This window comes from Lepisosteus oculatus, chromosome 21, assembly GCF_040954835.1.
Source record: "Lepisosteus oculatus isolate fLepOcu1 chromosome 21, fLepOcu1.hap2, whole genome shotgun sequence".
In the NCBI taxonomy this organism is placed as follows: Eukaryota; Metazoa; Chordata; class Actinopteri; order Semionotiformes; family Lepisosteidae; genus Lepisosteus; species Lepisosteus oculatus.
Genome location: NC_090716.1, coordinates 3,059,762 through 3,076,893, shown reverse-complemented (window position 1 = coordinate 3,076,893; position 17,132 = coordinate 3,059,762). Strand labels below are relative to the sequence as shown.

At 49.1% G+C, this 17,132-nt stretch overlaps 1 protein-coding gene across 1 annotated transcript in view; it reads left to right on the top strand.

Moving 5' to 3' along the window:
- lgr4 (leucine-rich repeat containing G protein-coupled receptor 4) overlaps window positions 1-17,132 on the top strand; it is a 70,814-nt gene that overhangs the window by 27,122 nt on the left and 26,560 nt on the right. The window contains exons 2-4 of the mRNA XM_015338676.2: window positions 4,645-4,716; window positions 12,064-12,135; window positions 13,376-13,447. Of these exons, the coding sequence (XP_015194162.2) occupies window positions 4,645-4,716; window positions 12,064-12,135; window positions 13,376-13,447 (216 nt within the window). The remainder of the gene's footprint in view (window positions 1-4,644; window positions 4,717-12,063; window positions 12,136-13,375; window positions 13,448-17,132) is intronic.

The window sequence follows — 17,132 nt, the reverse complement described above, 5'->3', positions numbered from 1 at the left end:
CTGACCAGGCTCACACCTGCTGAGCTCCAGTGGGAAGCCAGCTGTGAGTTGGCAGGGTGATAACTGACTCAGCTGTGTTAGCCCTTTGCAAGTCCCTTGTCGCAGCTGGAGAATGAGTTCCATTGACGGGAATATTTTGCACTTGTTGTCGGAGGAGGGGAGAGTGGTGTGACGGTGCTGTCAGCTCGGTAAACAGAGACGAAGGAGGAAGTGGGCATACTGAGAGAGGCTGGCCAGGTTGAGTCAGAGGAAACGACCTGTTTGTTTTGAATGGGCTGAGCTGAAAAAAAAAAAGAAGGAAAGTGGACAGGTTGCCAAGTTTCTCTTGTCTGTGCTTCCTGGATACGCGGTCTCCTCGGAGCAGGTTCATGATTCGGCACTTAGCGTCTTCAAAGGGCTCCTTCCCCCTCGCTCCCCACTGTCCCCACTGGACAGTCTTGTGGTTTTAATAATAATAATAATAATAATAATAATAATAATTGCTTACACTTATATAGCGCTTTTCTGGACTCTCCACTCAGAGCTCTTTACAGGTCATGGGGATCCCCTCCACCCCCACCAGTGTGCAGCCCCACCTGGATGATGCTCCAGTCCTCTCACACACACCAGCTCTCAGTGGGGAGGAGAGCAGAGTGATGAAGCCAGTTCAGAGATGGGGGTTATTAGGAGGCCATGATTGGTAAGGGCCAATGGGAAATTTTGGCCAGGATGCCGGGGTTACACCCCTACTCTTTTCGAGAAGCGCCCTGGGATTTTTAATGACCACAGAGAGTCAGGACCTCCGTTTTACGTCTCATCCGAAAGAACGGTTTTCTTAGCGTGTGTGCTGAAGAGCTGCCATGTTAATTAATCTCGCAGAATAAAACTGGAAATTGTAGTTAACCTGTTCAGATCTTGGTGTTCTGGGATTGGCAGGGGGTTTTGCACCTACTGTAGCAGGAACGCCAGGAAAGCAGGACCGTGTTGGTGTGAACTGCAGCCTCTTGCATCAAGAGATGCATTTTCCGTCATAATAAAGTTTACGTACGGAAGCAGGATCTCCATGGAGAGAAAATGCTTTTCCAACACTTACCGCTGGTCGGCCTGTGTGGAAATCCCATACTGTAGTGCTGAAGTACAGGGCGGGAGAGACAGGAGGGAGCGCTTGGGACTCTGGACACTCCTGACCGAAAGGTTGCTGGTTCGAATCCTGGGTGGGGCACAGCCGTCATTTCCTTGCGCGAGAGGCTTGCTTCAGGTAAACGCGCAGATATGCAGGTACACCCCGATTTACAGACGGGTCCATTTCCGCCCAACAAGTTGTGCGCCAAAATTCACTGCATTTTATTTGTCTGAACAACAAGCTGATACGGAAGTGCATGTCTGCACTTGAAACCGTTAGTATTGCCATTATTATCACAGTACTGAAATACAGAATTACACTATTGTAGTGTACTGGATAGGGCTTTCATAATAAAACTATTATTTGTCAAGAAGCTGTAGGGCACTTTTTTTTTTTGCAGAGTCGGCACCTCTCGCGTCAGTATAACCGTATCCAGCCGTGATAAAAGAACTGCACATGCAGATGATTCCAGGCAGGGCACATGAGGCGATGCAGAGGAAGACCGCCCCCAACTTTGTCCATGAAGTTGGATGTATGCACGTCTGGGAGAACGTGTCCAAATGCAAGCTAGCGTTGGTCAACCAAACGAATTGGTCATTAAGTAAACCGTACGTAAGACACACAGGCACCAGCAGTCGGGTTGCTGCCCAAGCAGCCGCATGTGATATTAGCGAACAGGTCGTTTAACAGCAGCGTTCATTCATATTATTTCAGGGGTTTCTCAAAGAGATTTCATTATGCTGGTGTGTTGCAGGCTTTTCATTCTGCCCATGTGTGCACCCGTAGTGCGAGTCAGAATCCCAAACAACCTCAACAGAAAGGTTGTTTTTTTTTTCGTTTTTTTCCGACGTTCTCGGACTCGGTTCGTCTCCTCTCTCTCTTTTTTCTTCTTCTCGTTTCGGGGGAACAGTCACGTTAAAGATTTAATCGTCCCGCGTCCGTGAAAAGCAAAGAGGAGGACGGGTGGGTTGTCCAGTCGGTCCCCTTTCGTCGGGTAGCAGGTGGCGGAGCTGGGTGACGACGCACTGTGTGAACTGCGAAGGTGGAGACCGCCCGTCAACCTGTAAACCTGTTTTATTAGGAAGCAGGACGGGGACCGGCAGCGGCCGGTCACTGTCGAGGGAGCGTGCCCACGGGTGCGGCCGAAGCGATAAACTCGAGTCGGGGAGAAAAGGGCCGGTTTTCCCTGCCCCGCGAGGCCGGCGGTTCTCCGGGAAGAGTTCTTGGAAACGGGCTGTTTTGGGGCTGGGAAGGCAGTCAGGCAGCAGCTGGCTCGGTGTGCGCGGAGCAGAAACGACAACAGGGGTTTCGTTTTACAAGACGGAATGTAGCAAAAGGACCACCGCGCTTCTCATGCTGGTCAGGGCGGCGACCTCCGCCCTGGGAGAGGATCTGAAGCCCCTGTCGAAATGCCCCGCACTGTAACTCAATATCAAGACAACCTGGAGATTGTAAACACAGATAAGCAAGAATGAGGGACATCCTTGATGTCCCGGGCTCTTAGCCAGATTCGTAGGTAATGCGATCCGTCTTCTCTTGTGTAACCCATATGTGCACTTGCTACTCCTGGGATACTCTAAGCAGAAAAATCTTAGATGCCCTTTCAAAATGCTTCACCTCATTAATACAGGATACGCTAGGTTTGTTTTGTCGTCTCCCACCAACTGCTCTTTAAAAAAAAAACATTCTGTGCCTTTAATTCATCACTATTTGCTAAGAGGAGAAAGTCTCCTAGTTTCCTGTCCTCCTCGTCTTTAGGTTTACAGTTCCAGTGTGCTATAAATGAGTTTTACCAACGTGCAGTTTGATTAACTTCAGAGGAGGAAATTACATTTGGTTGCAATGTAGTTGTTTAGTTATAGTGCCTCCTGCGCTGAGGCAGGCTTAAGCGGTATCGGCTGCTTGGTAATGAATGATAATATTGTGGAATTAAATTCTTAGAACTGTTGTACTGCGATGGCCACAAGTAGAAAGAGGAATTGTCGAAAAAAGTCTCTAAATTGTGCAAATGTTGTGTATATTTTGTGTAACTAATTAGTGATTCCTGCTGCCTGTATCACTGGGTACTCATGGCAGACTGCTGATAAGTCCAAAGAGGGTGTCTTCTAAGATCACTAACGCATCTGATCTCTGTCAAAATCACAAGAACCTGATGGACAATTCAGCGACGTGAGGTGGATGGGGGTGACAGGCGGACCCAAAGATCCGTGTACTTTAGAAGCACAAAGACAGATGTTTTGCTGGTGTACCTGGACTAAGCAAAGTAGTAGTTGATGCAAAATGTTGCAGAATTTGGAAATGATTTTTTGGCATGTTGTTCTATTCTTTTGAAGGCATGCAACCATAATAAACCATAGCGTGACGAACGATGTGCATATTTCATCATTGTATTGAAATCGGTTGCACCCTTTTTTGATGTCTTATTGCTGTGTTACCCCGATGCGCAGGTCTCGTATATATCAGCTTCTCGGCTCCGGGTTTTGCGGTCTCTGACTCTGCTTTTGACAGCGTGCTCTGCGCTGGGGAAGTTTCTGCTCCTGCTTCTCAGACAACGAAGCTCGCTTATTCAAAAGCGTCGCGCATGTCGAGGTTTGAGATAGGCCAGCGCTGGACGCAACAGTCACACAGTGCTTAGCCATTTAATGACAGGTTATGAACCTGTGGGAACGTGGACTGGGAAAAGGGAAGAGTCCCATCAGACCGCACTGCCGGGGCACGTCCAGCAAACCTCTGCCTCCGGGCAAAAGCCTGAGTCGGTAACCCGAAACAGGCTAAAAGGAAACCGAAGCATGGGATCCGTCCTCCTTTGTTTTCTTTATCCCGAAGATATGTGTGTGTGTGTGGTGTGTGGGGAGGGGGTGCTTGCCAATGTGTGTCATTTTTACTTATCCGGCCATTAGCCTCCTGAAACGACTGCACGGGTCACGTGGCTTTGAAGAACACACCGTTCTGTGCCCGCATACCGTTCAAGCACACACATGCCTCGGCGAGACATTTCCTTGCCTTCATCGGCATTCCGTCCGCGAGGTGGGATTGGGGGAGAACGGCGCCCCGGGTGTTCGTGCGCGGAGCCCCGCTGAGGTCCGAGGTCCGAGGTCCGCGGCACGGCGACCCCTCCGCTCCCGCGGGAGTAGAAACGGACATCCGCTCACAGACACGGGCCCGTCTGCGGAGACCGATGAGTCCCCGATCAGAGACTGCCGCGGAGCACTGTAGCTCCGAAGTGGCGCTTTGCCGCTCGGTTTTAAAACGCCGAAAAGCACTGCTCCGTCCAAATCGCGCACCATGTCAGATATCTGTGCTTCTTTAACAACAATGCTTCCGCCAGTAACACTAGTGAGGAGTGAGCTTTAAATTACCAATCAAACTGCCCCCCACCCACCCCCTTCCTCTTCAGAAAAACAAGCGTCTGATTTTTGTGAAATCGTTGTCGGAGGGCTCCTGCATCAGCTTGTGCGTTTATTCCTCACCTGCCCTGCTGCAGGTCCAGGACAGCCCGGGTTGCCCCCTCTCTGACTGTTCTCTGTTCTTGTGCTCCACAGGGACATCAGCATGAACAACATCACCGAGCTCCCTGCTAGTGTCTTCAGGAACCTGCCGTATTTGGAGGAGCTGTGAGTGTCCTTTCCGTTCCTGTCCTTAACTTGCTTTGTGTTGCAGACTTGCACTTTTCTGACGTGGGTGTGTTTAAATCAGTTTGTGGGTCTCTGCTTTTTATGGACGAGAAATCCTTTTTATGTTTGGTGTTTTGGTTCCTGCTTAGAAGTTTGATGCTGCTTTTACTACTCTATGAAGGTTCACAACACAACCGCACGGTATGATTGCAGTAAACCCCAGTGAAATCATGGTATAATCACAGTAAAGGGCAGTAAACCTACCTTTGCCCTATCTCACAGCAGTGGGAAGGTTTTAAAAGACCTGCACATGAAAACCTTCAAGACATAACCCTCCTGTTCAAATACCAAAACATTTCATAGAACAGTTTTGCCACAGTGGCACAGAAAAGGCTGCCACTGTCTTTGACTCCTTAGGTTTTCTCAAAGTGGGTAGTGGCACAACATTACAGGTTAAGTGTGGATGCATTTTTTAACCACCCACATGCAAAGGATTACAAAATTGGGGGCAGATTTCTTTTTGAGCCTAAAAGAGCCTGTAGCAGCCAGCTTTCCTGTGCTGTGAAGCTCGGCATTTTCCAAGACCAAAGAGCGTTTGCAAAAAAAACCCAAACAATTCCAGAGACTGAAGGTCTGAAGTAGAACAGTGACAGATGGAGCTCCGCTGCGCCCCCCCAATGAACAGAAAAGAGCAAAAAGCAGATAGAGAGAGAGAGCCTGAATGTCCCTGGCGTGTCTGGATGCTTTTATTTATACATCCTAATGCTTGTCTTCATTTCCTTTCTCTCGTCAGTGGCTGCTTCCCATAAATCAGTCTGCCGGCTGAGATAATGGCGTGTGGCACTGTTGACTGTGTGACAAGTTAAACATGGCATCAATGTGGCAGACATGTTTGGCTTATTAGTGCCTGAGACGGCAGTTCTCCTGGTGGTCTGCAGCAGCCCCAGTGTAGCGATGAGGCCTCTCCGATCCACAGGGCTCCTTGCAGATTGTTTCCAGATGGCTATCTGTAAAGGCAGCACACCAGCGAAGACTCCCTGGCTGTCTTAGTGGAGATCTTTTCAGAGGTGGGCTGTTCTGAGCCGCCCCGTTCCGCGCGTGTGTGTGTGTGAGACGCGCCGATAAGGAACGATTTGTTTAACCTGAATGTCCTCCCCGCCCCCCCATGCCTTTGAAACGGAGTGTTTCGTTTATTTGTTTTCTCTTCGGCTTGGAAAAATATCGGAACGCGTGTGGAGCGTTGGATTAATTTCTAAAGCGCACTTTGGGTCATTTCGAAGAGAGGAAATCTTCTTCTGCGCAATTCGGTTGTTACAGGGCGCGAGGAGTCGTTCTGTCATGCCTAATCAAAGTATTGGAGCCAGGAAACAGGGAAGTCTTAGGAATGTTAAAACCTGATCAAACACTGTATGAAGCGTGACCTCTATGTGGGTATGTGGAGTGCACATTCACCACTACAGCGTTGATTCAGGCTTCCTCTCCTCGGTGTTGCTGTACTGGTTTATAAGGTCAGTCAGCGCTGTGTTTTTTAGAGGTGCCTACATCCCACCAGAAGGGTGTGAATTTGTCAAAGCGATACTGCACACTATGGGGGTTGAGACCTGCACAGGGGGGCTTCGCCCCCCACAAAATGGATTTTTCTGAGCGTTGCATCTCCTTTTGATCTTGTATTCATCCCCAGCCCGGGCTCCCAGCATGCTCACCCCTGTGTTGCATTTTCCTTGTGGAGATTCCCCAGGCTGGGTGCGCAGGGTTCAGTGTCCTTCGTGTTTCCATTGAAACTGAGCAGGGAAGCACCCGGAATCCACTCTGCTGGTGACAACGGAACTGCCTTCTAATTTTCTGGCCGCGCAGATCGGAATCGCGGCTCATCCCGTATTTGCCTACCCTCGTGCAAACAATGAGGAACCGGAGTGAAAATCTTTTCCTGAGTGGGAGTGATGGTGTTAATTACTCATGCTGGGAAGTGTGGGCTTACTTAAGCTTCTGTCTGACACTGAGCTTTGGGGGAAAATGTGTTTAGCTGTGGGGGGGGAGAAAAAGAGCTTGTCTGGTCTGCAGTCTTAACTCGAGAGTGTGATTGGGAGAGCTTTGCGAGACAAGAGGAGAAGGCCCAGATTCTGGCAGCCAGAAACTTACAGCCAGTCATCCAGCGAGAGGAAATTCACAGCAAAGTAATCTGCTGGCATTTCTTAACCTTGCATATCTCTTCCCCTGTTGGCGTATGCTTCACTCCCTTAATAAACAGTTGCCTTATCTCCATTGTCAGAGGGCGATTTACTTTTCAGCATGTGCTGTGCTGAAGGAATGCTGCGGAGCTGTTGATTTAAAAAAAGAGAGAGAGAAGAAAAGAAAGGGTTTTGTGTGGCTTGACAGTGGCTAAAAACTTTCAGGGGAATCAGCTCTGTGATGTGCAAGAATCAAATCCTGTTCAAACAAGCCTGAGTCAGAAAGTCTGTTGACACATGGCTGTTGTGTGTTGTTCACAGACATGTCTGTTATAGGATGAGCCCGGTGTGCCTCGCTGGATTTATTAAATTGTACGTTTGCGAGATGGCAAGCTCGCAGTCGAGAGATAATGATAGCAACAAACGTCCGTGTGTGCGTGCTTTAAGGATCAAGGTGTATTGCTGGTGTTTGTGAGACACTTTTGCACAAACACAGGATCTTCTGCTGTTCGCAGAGTCCACGGGCTACGTTGAAAAGGCTCAAACAGGGAGTCGAGCCCGTGTTTAACGTGATGGTTTGGCATTTCAGATCCTTTTTTCTTCCTGGCATTTTCGTGTGGAAAGTGCTGTCTGGGTGGTGCGTTTTCTTATTCACCCTCTCTGTCTTTTCAGACTGGTAACTCGCAATGAAATGGTTCTGTTTTCCCCCTTTAGAAAATACCAATTCACTGTACAACCCCTTGTGAGGCCTCGGGCACAGACACAGTCCATAGCCCGATTTGAAATTCAGCAAGTTCCTGCACTTTCCCAGACTAAATGTTTTCTTTAGTGTGCATGGCCTGTGTACTCCCAGGATGGGCTGTCCTGTTGCTGCTGAAGTGTTCTTCTAATTATTTTTATAGTTCTTTCTCCTGTTAAGCAGTCTTAAACGCTGTTCACTCTGACGAGAAGACCAGTTTTAACTTCGGTCTAAGAAAGATGACTTGTTTGCAGTCCTGTCTGTCAGGGCTGTGTTCTTTCAGAGCAGGACACAGGCACAGGGTTTGCTTGCGAGTGCATTTCTGCTATAGAAGTGCTCACTTCAGCAATGACACAGTGACTGGGAGGGTCGCATTCAGAGCCAAAAGACCTGCTGGCTGTGCGTCTCAAGGTTGCCTGGATGTGTTCAGCCAGAGGACTGGAACAATATGCAAAGCTCCTTAGTGCTGGCAGCTTTTATCTCCGATTCGAGAAACTCTGCAGTGCGAAGCGGTGGCTCTGAGGGTAAGGATCTGCGCCCAACGGCTAGAAGGTTGCCGGTTCAAATCCCGTGGCCGGCAGAGGAATCCTACTCCATTGGGCCCCTGAGCAAGGCCCTTCACCCCAACTGCTCCAGGGGCCCTGTATAAATGTCTGAACCTGCACTCTGACCCCCAGCTTCTCTCCCTGCCTGTGTGTCTCATGGAGCGCAAGCTGGGGTTTGCAAAAAGACAAATTCCTAATGCAAGCAATTGTATTTGGCCAATAACAAATCCCGTCCTATGATCTGTGTACGGACGGTACAAGTCTACTTTTGCCAAACCGATTTTCAAGAGTTTTGCCCGAGCGGACCAGTCGTATCCTGTTCCCTGGAGAACAGCCAGGCAGGGGAAAACGGAAGTATAAAAGGGAGAACAGCAGGCTGAAAAAAAAACAGGAGCAGCCTTGAGGTAGACTCCAGTGATCCCGGCCTCTCTCACGCAAGACCTGCTTCTTCTGGTTGGGTCTTGTTTATCTAAACACAATGGAGTCGGAAAGCGGCACTGACAGATTTACTGCTCCGAAACATCACCTGTAAATCACCTCATGAAATTGCCTGCAGGACGAAGAGAGGGGGGGTGCTTTCTCAGCACGGCTGTGCTGTCTGTCTCTAGCAGGAGGATCTCGGAGGACGAGGCCGGGCGCACGCCTGTCATGTCACCCCTCAGCCGTGGGTGGAAGGAGCAGACCTTAGTCTGCGCCGTGTTTTAGTGTTGTGTCCTTATGGGAGCAGACCTTTGCAGTTCAGAACATAGGTCAAAGGTCGCGCCGACGCACGTGGAAGTGCATAGGATCGGTGTGGCAAGAGGGGGCAGGCCTTTGGCATAGGTGAGGGCAGTCGTATATACCACGGTATATACCAGGAGGGTTAGCGGTATTTTGGCTTTGCCCGGGCACCCCCAGGGCAGGGCTGGCTTTGCCAGAAAGTCGAAGGTCCTGACAAGCTTCGACTCTTGGGACTTGCCGGGCTCCTGCCCCTTTCCAGTGATCCACGATGAGGGGCGTAGCTCCGCTCCTGTCAGCTTGCCATAGCCCGGATGATGAATGGTGGCGCGCGTAATCTCGCATTAGGTAGCTCCGAGTGCGAAGAAGCATGTCAGCGTCTAAGACAAGGATGGAGGGCCTTCATGTCTGAAGGTGTTCAGTCCAACCCAGACTCCTATTGCCCTAAATCATGAGTGGAATAGCTGAACCAATTTACCAACGTCTACTCACCCCTTTAAAGCAGCAGTATGTGTAGATACCTCAGAAACCTGCAGGGACATCAGCTGGACCTCAGGAGGTTTTGTAAAGCTTGCCCGAAGTACAGGTCAAGGGAGGGCATGGGCAGTTTTTTTGTGAAGTGTTTCCTGGCACTAGGATGGCATAAAGTGTGTGGCAGAATCTCACTAGTGTGAGAGTCTCACAGCAGGGCAGGACTTGACTGGAGGAGTGCTGCAGGTCTCACTGAAAGCACTGGAGGATCTCAGGTTGCCCAGCACATTCCCAGGAACTGCTGCTGCTCCACGACTGCATGGATGCCCTGGCTGACCCAAGCCCATGCCCAAGCCCAAGCCCAAGCCCATCGCAGCTTATGGCAAGTTAGCTGGTGAGCAGTTAGATAGATAGATACTTTATTGATCCCGTGAGGGAAATTGCAGTGCAACAGCAGCTTAACACACACAACACAGCCACAGTGTAACGAATTATATAATAATAGTACAATACATACAATACAATACAAGAGTTACTCACAGTCTGGACACACAAGAGCAAACTAGAACAGAACAGTACACAGAAAATCGTATCACACATATGAATATAAATATAGATGTAATATAGATATAGATATAAATATAGATGTAAATGTATTGCACAGGTCCCTGGCATATATTGCACAAAAGTGGTTGTAAACGGGAAAAAGAAAAAGAAAGAGAACAGATGTAGCAGTAGAGCTACATCTTCAGTTAGAGCTAGCTGAAGGCATGGGCTGCACTCACTCCAACTGGTAGCCTCTGAGCGTAGGGCTCAGTTCCGAACAAGAGCCCCGTGATTTTGTGTTCTAAAAGTGTCCCGGCTCTGGTGTCTGGTGTTTGCTGTGTTTAAAGCAGCTCGCATGTGATGGATATCATTGCCATCATCTCTATTTCCGTGCACGTTCGACAGGGTTAGGCGTGTGCAGTCCTGTACACCACGACAGAGAATGGGACCACACAGACGCTCTCCTCTTCAGCGTTTAGAAGTCGTTTAAGGTTCATGAAACAAGGGGAGAAAAATGGGGCGATATTTTTAGAGTTCAAGGGGAAAAAGGCAGCTCTCAGACTTTATGCCCATTCACATCACATGGCTTGGCTCTCAGGTAGTCTGATGTGCTAGACCTGTCTTTTCTAGCTTGCCATGAGACAGGGTGGAATTTATCGAGATAAATTCCTCGGCCTGTCTCTCCATTCCCGACGAATGCAGGTTAGTCAAACAAAGGTTGTTGTTTTTATTTCTGTCCTTCAGAGACAGCTGGCTCTTCTTTGCTTTAGCAGGAACTCCACAGCTTGATGTTGAGATATGAATTGGAGACATGGGAATACCTGAGTGAGCCCACCTGTCTGCTGTCAGGCTCACTGGCTTGTAACGGCGCACACACACACACACACATGACTGTCGCTCCACATGAGCTGAGCCCTGCTTTGGAAGGCCAAGAAATCTCATGCCCCCACACACCACCCAGTTATGGCTGGACCCTTACTTCTGCAAAGACCCCGGTGTTTGGGCCTGTGGCGATGGCAGGCTCAGAAACATGGCAAGTGGTGATCCTTGCCTCTGAGAAACCATCCAAGTTGCGGGACATACTACTGGGTCACCATGTGGCTGTTGCAAGCAGAGTCCTGCAGTGGACCAGCTTTTAAAACACTCTGCTCTGCTTTTCGTTATTCCCCTTTGGCTATTGAGACATGCAAATACTGTGTACATGATTTCACATGGAGGCACATACATTCAGTCAATTTGCTTTGAAGCCAGACTGCAGATGGACTTTGAGTTGAGCAGTGGGGCAACGCCAGAGCTGGGCTGCAGGTGCAGTATTATCCTGTTAGAACAGACTGATGGTGGAAGTACCAATGCTGGACTATTGGACAGATGAAACATCCTTCCATGGAGCATTTGATCGAAGCAAAGGTCCCGTGCTCCTTATTTCATTGATCAGCGGTGAATTCAGCCCCACCTGTATGAAAAAGGCCCTTCCTCACGGAAAGCCTGGAGTTGACCCCAGAGACCGCAAGCTGCATAAACTACAGGGCTTTTCAAAAAACCCCTAAAAAAGAAAGGAAAAATGAACAAAAAATAACAGAAAGATCAGAATGAGCAATTCCTGGGAGCAGTTTAGGACTGTTTACACATTTGATGGATGCTGAAACTTTACATAAGTGTGTGATGGAACGAGGACATAGCCTTACATAAACTGCAGTGCCACTGGGATTACACTGAAAGATTTATGGCACATTTGTTTTCCTGTAATTACAAGAGGCCTGTTTGACAGTGGTGGTTATTTACGGTTATTATCGAGAGTCATTTAGAAAATTCCCTTCTCGAGTGCTTTGTCCATGGTAGCTGAGCAAGAGCATCAGGGGGAGTAATGGGGAACTTGCCCTCTTGCCTCATGAGGCTTCCGACAGATCGCCTTCTGCGGGGAGCATCTGCGGGAGTGCTTTGTCCATGGTAGCTGAGCAAGAGCATCAGGGGGAGTAATGGGGAACTTGCCCTCTTGCCTCATGAGGCTTCCGACAGATCGCCCTCTGCGGGGATCATCTGCGTCAGACCCTGCCCCGCGCAGGGCTGAAGTGGCCGTCTTAACGTGGAGGGGGCTCAGGAGGTGCTTCGTGCCCGAGCACGGCTGATGTTTTCTTTCTCTCTCTCTCGCTCTCTTTTGCAGGAGGCTGGCCGGCAACGATCTGGCCTTCATCCACCCGGAGGCCCTGTCTGGACTCCAGCACCTCAAAGTCCTGTAAGTACCCAGCGTGCCCCTGCAGCTGTTCCCAGTCACACTGTTCCCGGCGCGCTCCGGTCCACGTTTGGTGCGGTCTGCTGTCTGGGCGAGCAGGGATTTGATGATGACGGGCTGGCAACCTGGAATAAAGCCACCACCTGGTTCGCACTGCCAGCTGCCGCATTTGGCTTTAAACTGCAGATAAGCAGAGGTGAGCCTGGTATTAAGAAGCCTCTTGCCCGTGTTTCTTACTCATCGCTGGCTGCGTGTAATCATGCCCAGTTCCACCGGAGACACGATGTACAGTATGTGGCACCTCAGCGATACCAGGCATGCTTGAGGGCAGGGCGTCATTGAGAGTTGCTTGTGGGTTAACCTGATAGTGTGCAAGAAAGTGTGCTCTTTTCACACCACGTTCGCCCAGGAGGGATTACGTTTTATCGCTCGTTGTGCATTCCACTGGGAGATGGAAACAATGCTCGTTCGCAGGTCCTTATCTGTGCTGTGCTGGAATGCGTATCCCTGCCTGCTCTGTGGAGTTGCGAGGGGAGGTCAGTGCCAGGGGGCTTACGAGCCAATAAGATCTGGTGTTGCTGTTGCTGCACAGTCCCTGGAGTGCCTGCGCTGAGGGTTCTCTGGATTTTGGGGAGATTTGTCGGGATGCAATAAAAAAGCATGCCCAACCAAACCACAGGACGTTTTATCAACAGAGGACAGCTCGTGAGAGTGTTAACTCTACCTGTTGATCCAGGCTCCTTTTATAAGTGCAGGAGGACTGTGAAAAAGATAGGGGATGGTCTGTGGCTCTGAGGGGGCGGGCTCAGGTGCGTGGGCTGGGAAGTGCGGACAGGCTATCGCGTTCAGCCGCTGGCCTACAGGTGGCTGGTCTTCTGTCCATCAGGCACCAGTCTGCCCGCCCTGCAGAATAAGTTGACCCTTATTCCGTTTTAGGAATCCTTAATCTGTTAGATACGATCATATGACTAATGATCGCGATCTGATTACCGTTGTGAAAATTGACGTTAAAATTCAAGATTGAGCACGCGTGGACGTGCTCAGAAGTGGCCGAGTTTTAAAAGCGAGGCATTTTGCTTCCCTTTAAATCGCGCCGTGTCGTGCAGGCATCAGCTGGGAGAGGGGAGCGTCGAGTCGATCCTGTCGGATCGAGCCCCACCTCCGTGCCCGTGTGAATGTGTTTTTATTTTCCTCAGTGTGTGCAGAGGAGTTTCTTTCTTGACATTTCGCTCCGTCTTCCCAGGATGCTCCAGAACAATCAGCTGAAGACGGTTCCCAGCAAGGCGTTGAAAGGACTCCACGCCTTGCAGTCTCTGTAAGTCCGTCCCCTCTGACGCAGCCACGCATGGCTGCTCGCTTCATGCAAACATCCCTGTATGCCCAGATCTTAGCTCTAGATGTGAGGCTCAAGGGCAAATGTTTTGTATTCTTGCCGGTCGAATTGTCTTGGCGGGGGTGTAGCATTTCGCTAGGAATGACTCTAGATTTTGGTAAAGGCCTTATAGGTCTTTTGCCTCGGTTGATAAACAAGAATACATCCAAAGGAACAAGTAAAGGTTTAGTCCATGTCGAAAAGAAACACAACATTTTGGCTGTGGAGCCATCCATCTGTGATACACCCGGTACAGCTGAGGGAGGTTCCACAGCCAAAACTTTGTTTCTTTTCTTCTCAGCATGGAGTAAAACCTTACTTGTTCCTTTGCAGCCTCCACATGTTGACATTGCTGCCTACTTGGAGAAAAGAGCCATACTTGCTTGAGTTGGCACGACAGATTTCTTTGTGGTCACGGTTGGACTCGTCGCTCTGTTACTTTGCTGGTTTCAGCATCCAGTGTTTTAACGTGAGTCAGAACGTGCAATCCCTGACATCCTGAGTCGCCGGCTGAGCTCTCTTTCAGACGGCGAGACTTGAATGTAAGTGTGGAGCCTCCAAAGTGGGTCCCGAGTTCGGAACACGGATTGAAAAAAAACGAAACGTTTTTTGCTTCGGTTTCTGAATGACCGCGGGGGTTGTCCGCCCTTTAAAACAAAGTACCCCTTCTGTGCAAGCCTCCGTCAGGGACACTAGCTTATAGGAAGCTGCCTTTCCTTTTACTTCGGGTTTTGAAAATTGCTTTTAGCGTCCGGGGTTATTGTAGAAGCTAGCTAGAAAATAAACAAGATGGCCTGAGTGCTTCGAAACCTTTCGTTAACTTCGAATTCCCAATGGCCAGTTATTCTTTCTTACATGCCCAGATGGGGGTATTTACACCTCCGCTCGCTGCGACTCCTGCCTCCCTGGTAGGCTCCTGAGACCTACCCACCCTTCAGGCCTTCCAACCTGCGATACGCTGCGGCCTCTGTGATTGGAGGAGACAGGCGCCTCGCTCGCTGACATCACGGGCGCGTGGGAAGTCATTGGGATCGCCGTTCTGTCACGTGCTGAGCACGTTCTGCCCCACTGACCCCCTGGCCCCCTTAGCCGGTACTCTCGCGGCTGTCGGGGGAAATCCTTTCCACAGCTGGCCAGTGGCTCCGAATCTTTTTTATTACTTCATTCGCTGCGGGGACGTGAGGTGGGGGGGTGGTATGGTAGATCAGACCCTCCAAAGCACCGAGCTGGGAGTTACGAAATCTACACTGAAAGGAATTCTCTCGCCTCCTCTGCAGCCCTGATGTTGTGGGAACTTTCTTAGACAAAGCCAGCGTTTGTTACATTCTGGAACAAGCAAGGGAACGTGGAGATGTTGGCCGATGTCATCCCTAATAACAGGCTGTCAATCGGGCCGATTATAATTGCCTCTTTTTACTTCTCAGGCCCCCCTCTCCACCTTGGAAAGGAATCAGATCTTTGTCATAACAGGAAGGCTTAAAGAATTAGCCACACGCCTCTCGAAGAATAACAAAGAACAATGAGGCCTGTCAAACCGTTGCAGGAGTCACTGTGGGTGTTTTCTGCTGCACAGAGCTCCAGTTTGCACGTGCTCGACACAGGAGAGGGCATCGCAGTTGCAGGATTTCCAGTGCGGTGACAACGGCGCGTTATAGCTGACGAAAAGATCGCATTGCAGTCTGAAAATGGTTTGAGCGGCGTCCATGATTCTGAGCAGACGCAAAAGAATGGTTAGCCATTTTCAGGAACGCTCTTTCCCCAGGGATGTCTCACATCCTCCGCTGTTCTCCTGGAGTACCGTTGGAGTTTAACGGCGGCGAATTGCAGCATGTGTATTTTCAAGATTCCTGACCTTACGTGTCAATTCTGCAACTGTTGCTCTGTCATCAGTTGCGTTAGCTGGTTTTGTTTGCAAAATTGAACAGAAGTTTCCTTGAACCCCTGCCCCATCTCAAGTGAATTTTAAGAGCTCCCTTAGCCCAAGAGGGTTTCATTAAATGTTTGCCTTTTCGAGTAGGTGTCAGTTATGTGCGTGTTTTTTTTTAATTTAAGCAAAGTGCCTGTTAAAGTCTTTAATGGTTTTAAAGACCGCTGGCAGTCTTAGTGTTGGGGTGAACTCAAACGCTGGAAATCTGTCCAAAGTGCCTAGAGAGAACAAGTCAGATTAGTTTTGATGGAACTTGGTAACAGTCCAATTATGGAGACGTTTAATCTGAAGAGGTTTTCTGATATTTGTGGGCGTGTGATTGACTGCTTGGGTGCTGATCTGCAGGTCAGTGACCTTTTCTGTTTTCTTGTGCTTGAGAACCGTGTGATATAAATATGAGGAAATGTTACCAGTTATCACCGCTGTTGCAGGCACCTGGAAACTATGATCTTGCACAGCAGTTGGCTGCTTTTGAAAACCTGGTCTCTTCATCAGCAAGCTTTTTCGGAGGTCATGAGCAGGCCACCTCACAAAGCGACAGGCGTTAAGCAGTGGTTCAGCGCTAGCTGTTGGGTCTGCAGAGTTTCTTGGCATCTGTCTTATTAAAGCCTTTGTCAAGCAAACAGCACACACTCTGCCAAAGGCCTTTCCTGAAAGAAGGTAGTCTCAGGCTTGACAGCAGCTACTAGGTCATTATCACTTCAGTGGGTTCTTTCTTAATCAGGCATTGTTGTTTTTTCCTCCTTCTTTAAGTTTTGCGGCTGTTTTTTTGTTTCTCCTCGGCCCTGAGGCACTAAGTTTCATAGCTTAAGTAATGCACCTTGGCAGGGAGATGCTGCTTTCGTCCCAAACTTCTGAGGAGGTGCTGTCAGTGCAATGTTCACTTTAACCCTGGGTAAATCATAGAGGAGAGAGAAAATAAAAGTGACTACCATCTGATTTCAGGTGCTAGGGGCATAGGTCCTTAACTTCACTGACTTCTCAAACCATTATTCTGAGGTATTGCCGACCCTGGATAAAGTGGTTACTAGAAAGAAGCATGTGGTTGGTCTTGCTCATGCTATTTTGTACTGTATGTTCAGAGAAAGGGCTGATTTTTGTTTAGAGTGATCATGCAAAACTTTGCATTTTAAGGAACAGGTGCAACTCGGGATGCACTGAATAAGCATATTGAACCAGAACCCAATCGTATTGGAATGGCTGATCTTAATTGAGCAGATCTTTGCCTCTCGTTTGACTGAAGGCGATAAAAACAATTTTCTTGGTTTAAAATCCCCAACAGATATGATCTTTGACACGAGTGATGTACTTATGAAATAGACCGGGCTGGTGAAGAGAAGGACTGGGGGAAGGAGCTAGTTATAGACACCTTGAGATCTTCTAAAATACGTCCCTGAGGTCCTTAAACCCCAGCACCCGAGAGCAGGAAGACTGAATGGTTTGCCTTTGTAAACTTTCCAAGATCCTTGATGATTTGTAATCTCTGATGTAGAATTCATACATTCTACAAATCTGCTCAATAATATTTTGAGGCAGCAGTGTGTCTGGTGCAGTTGTCAGGGTTCTGGACTCTTAACTGGAAGGTGTGGGCTTAAATCCCAGATGAGGCTGTTCATTCCTTGATCACCAAGTAGAAAGAAACTTCACCCACATTATTCCAGTAAAATACCAGCTGTATAAATGGGTGCAAATGTAAATTGC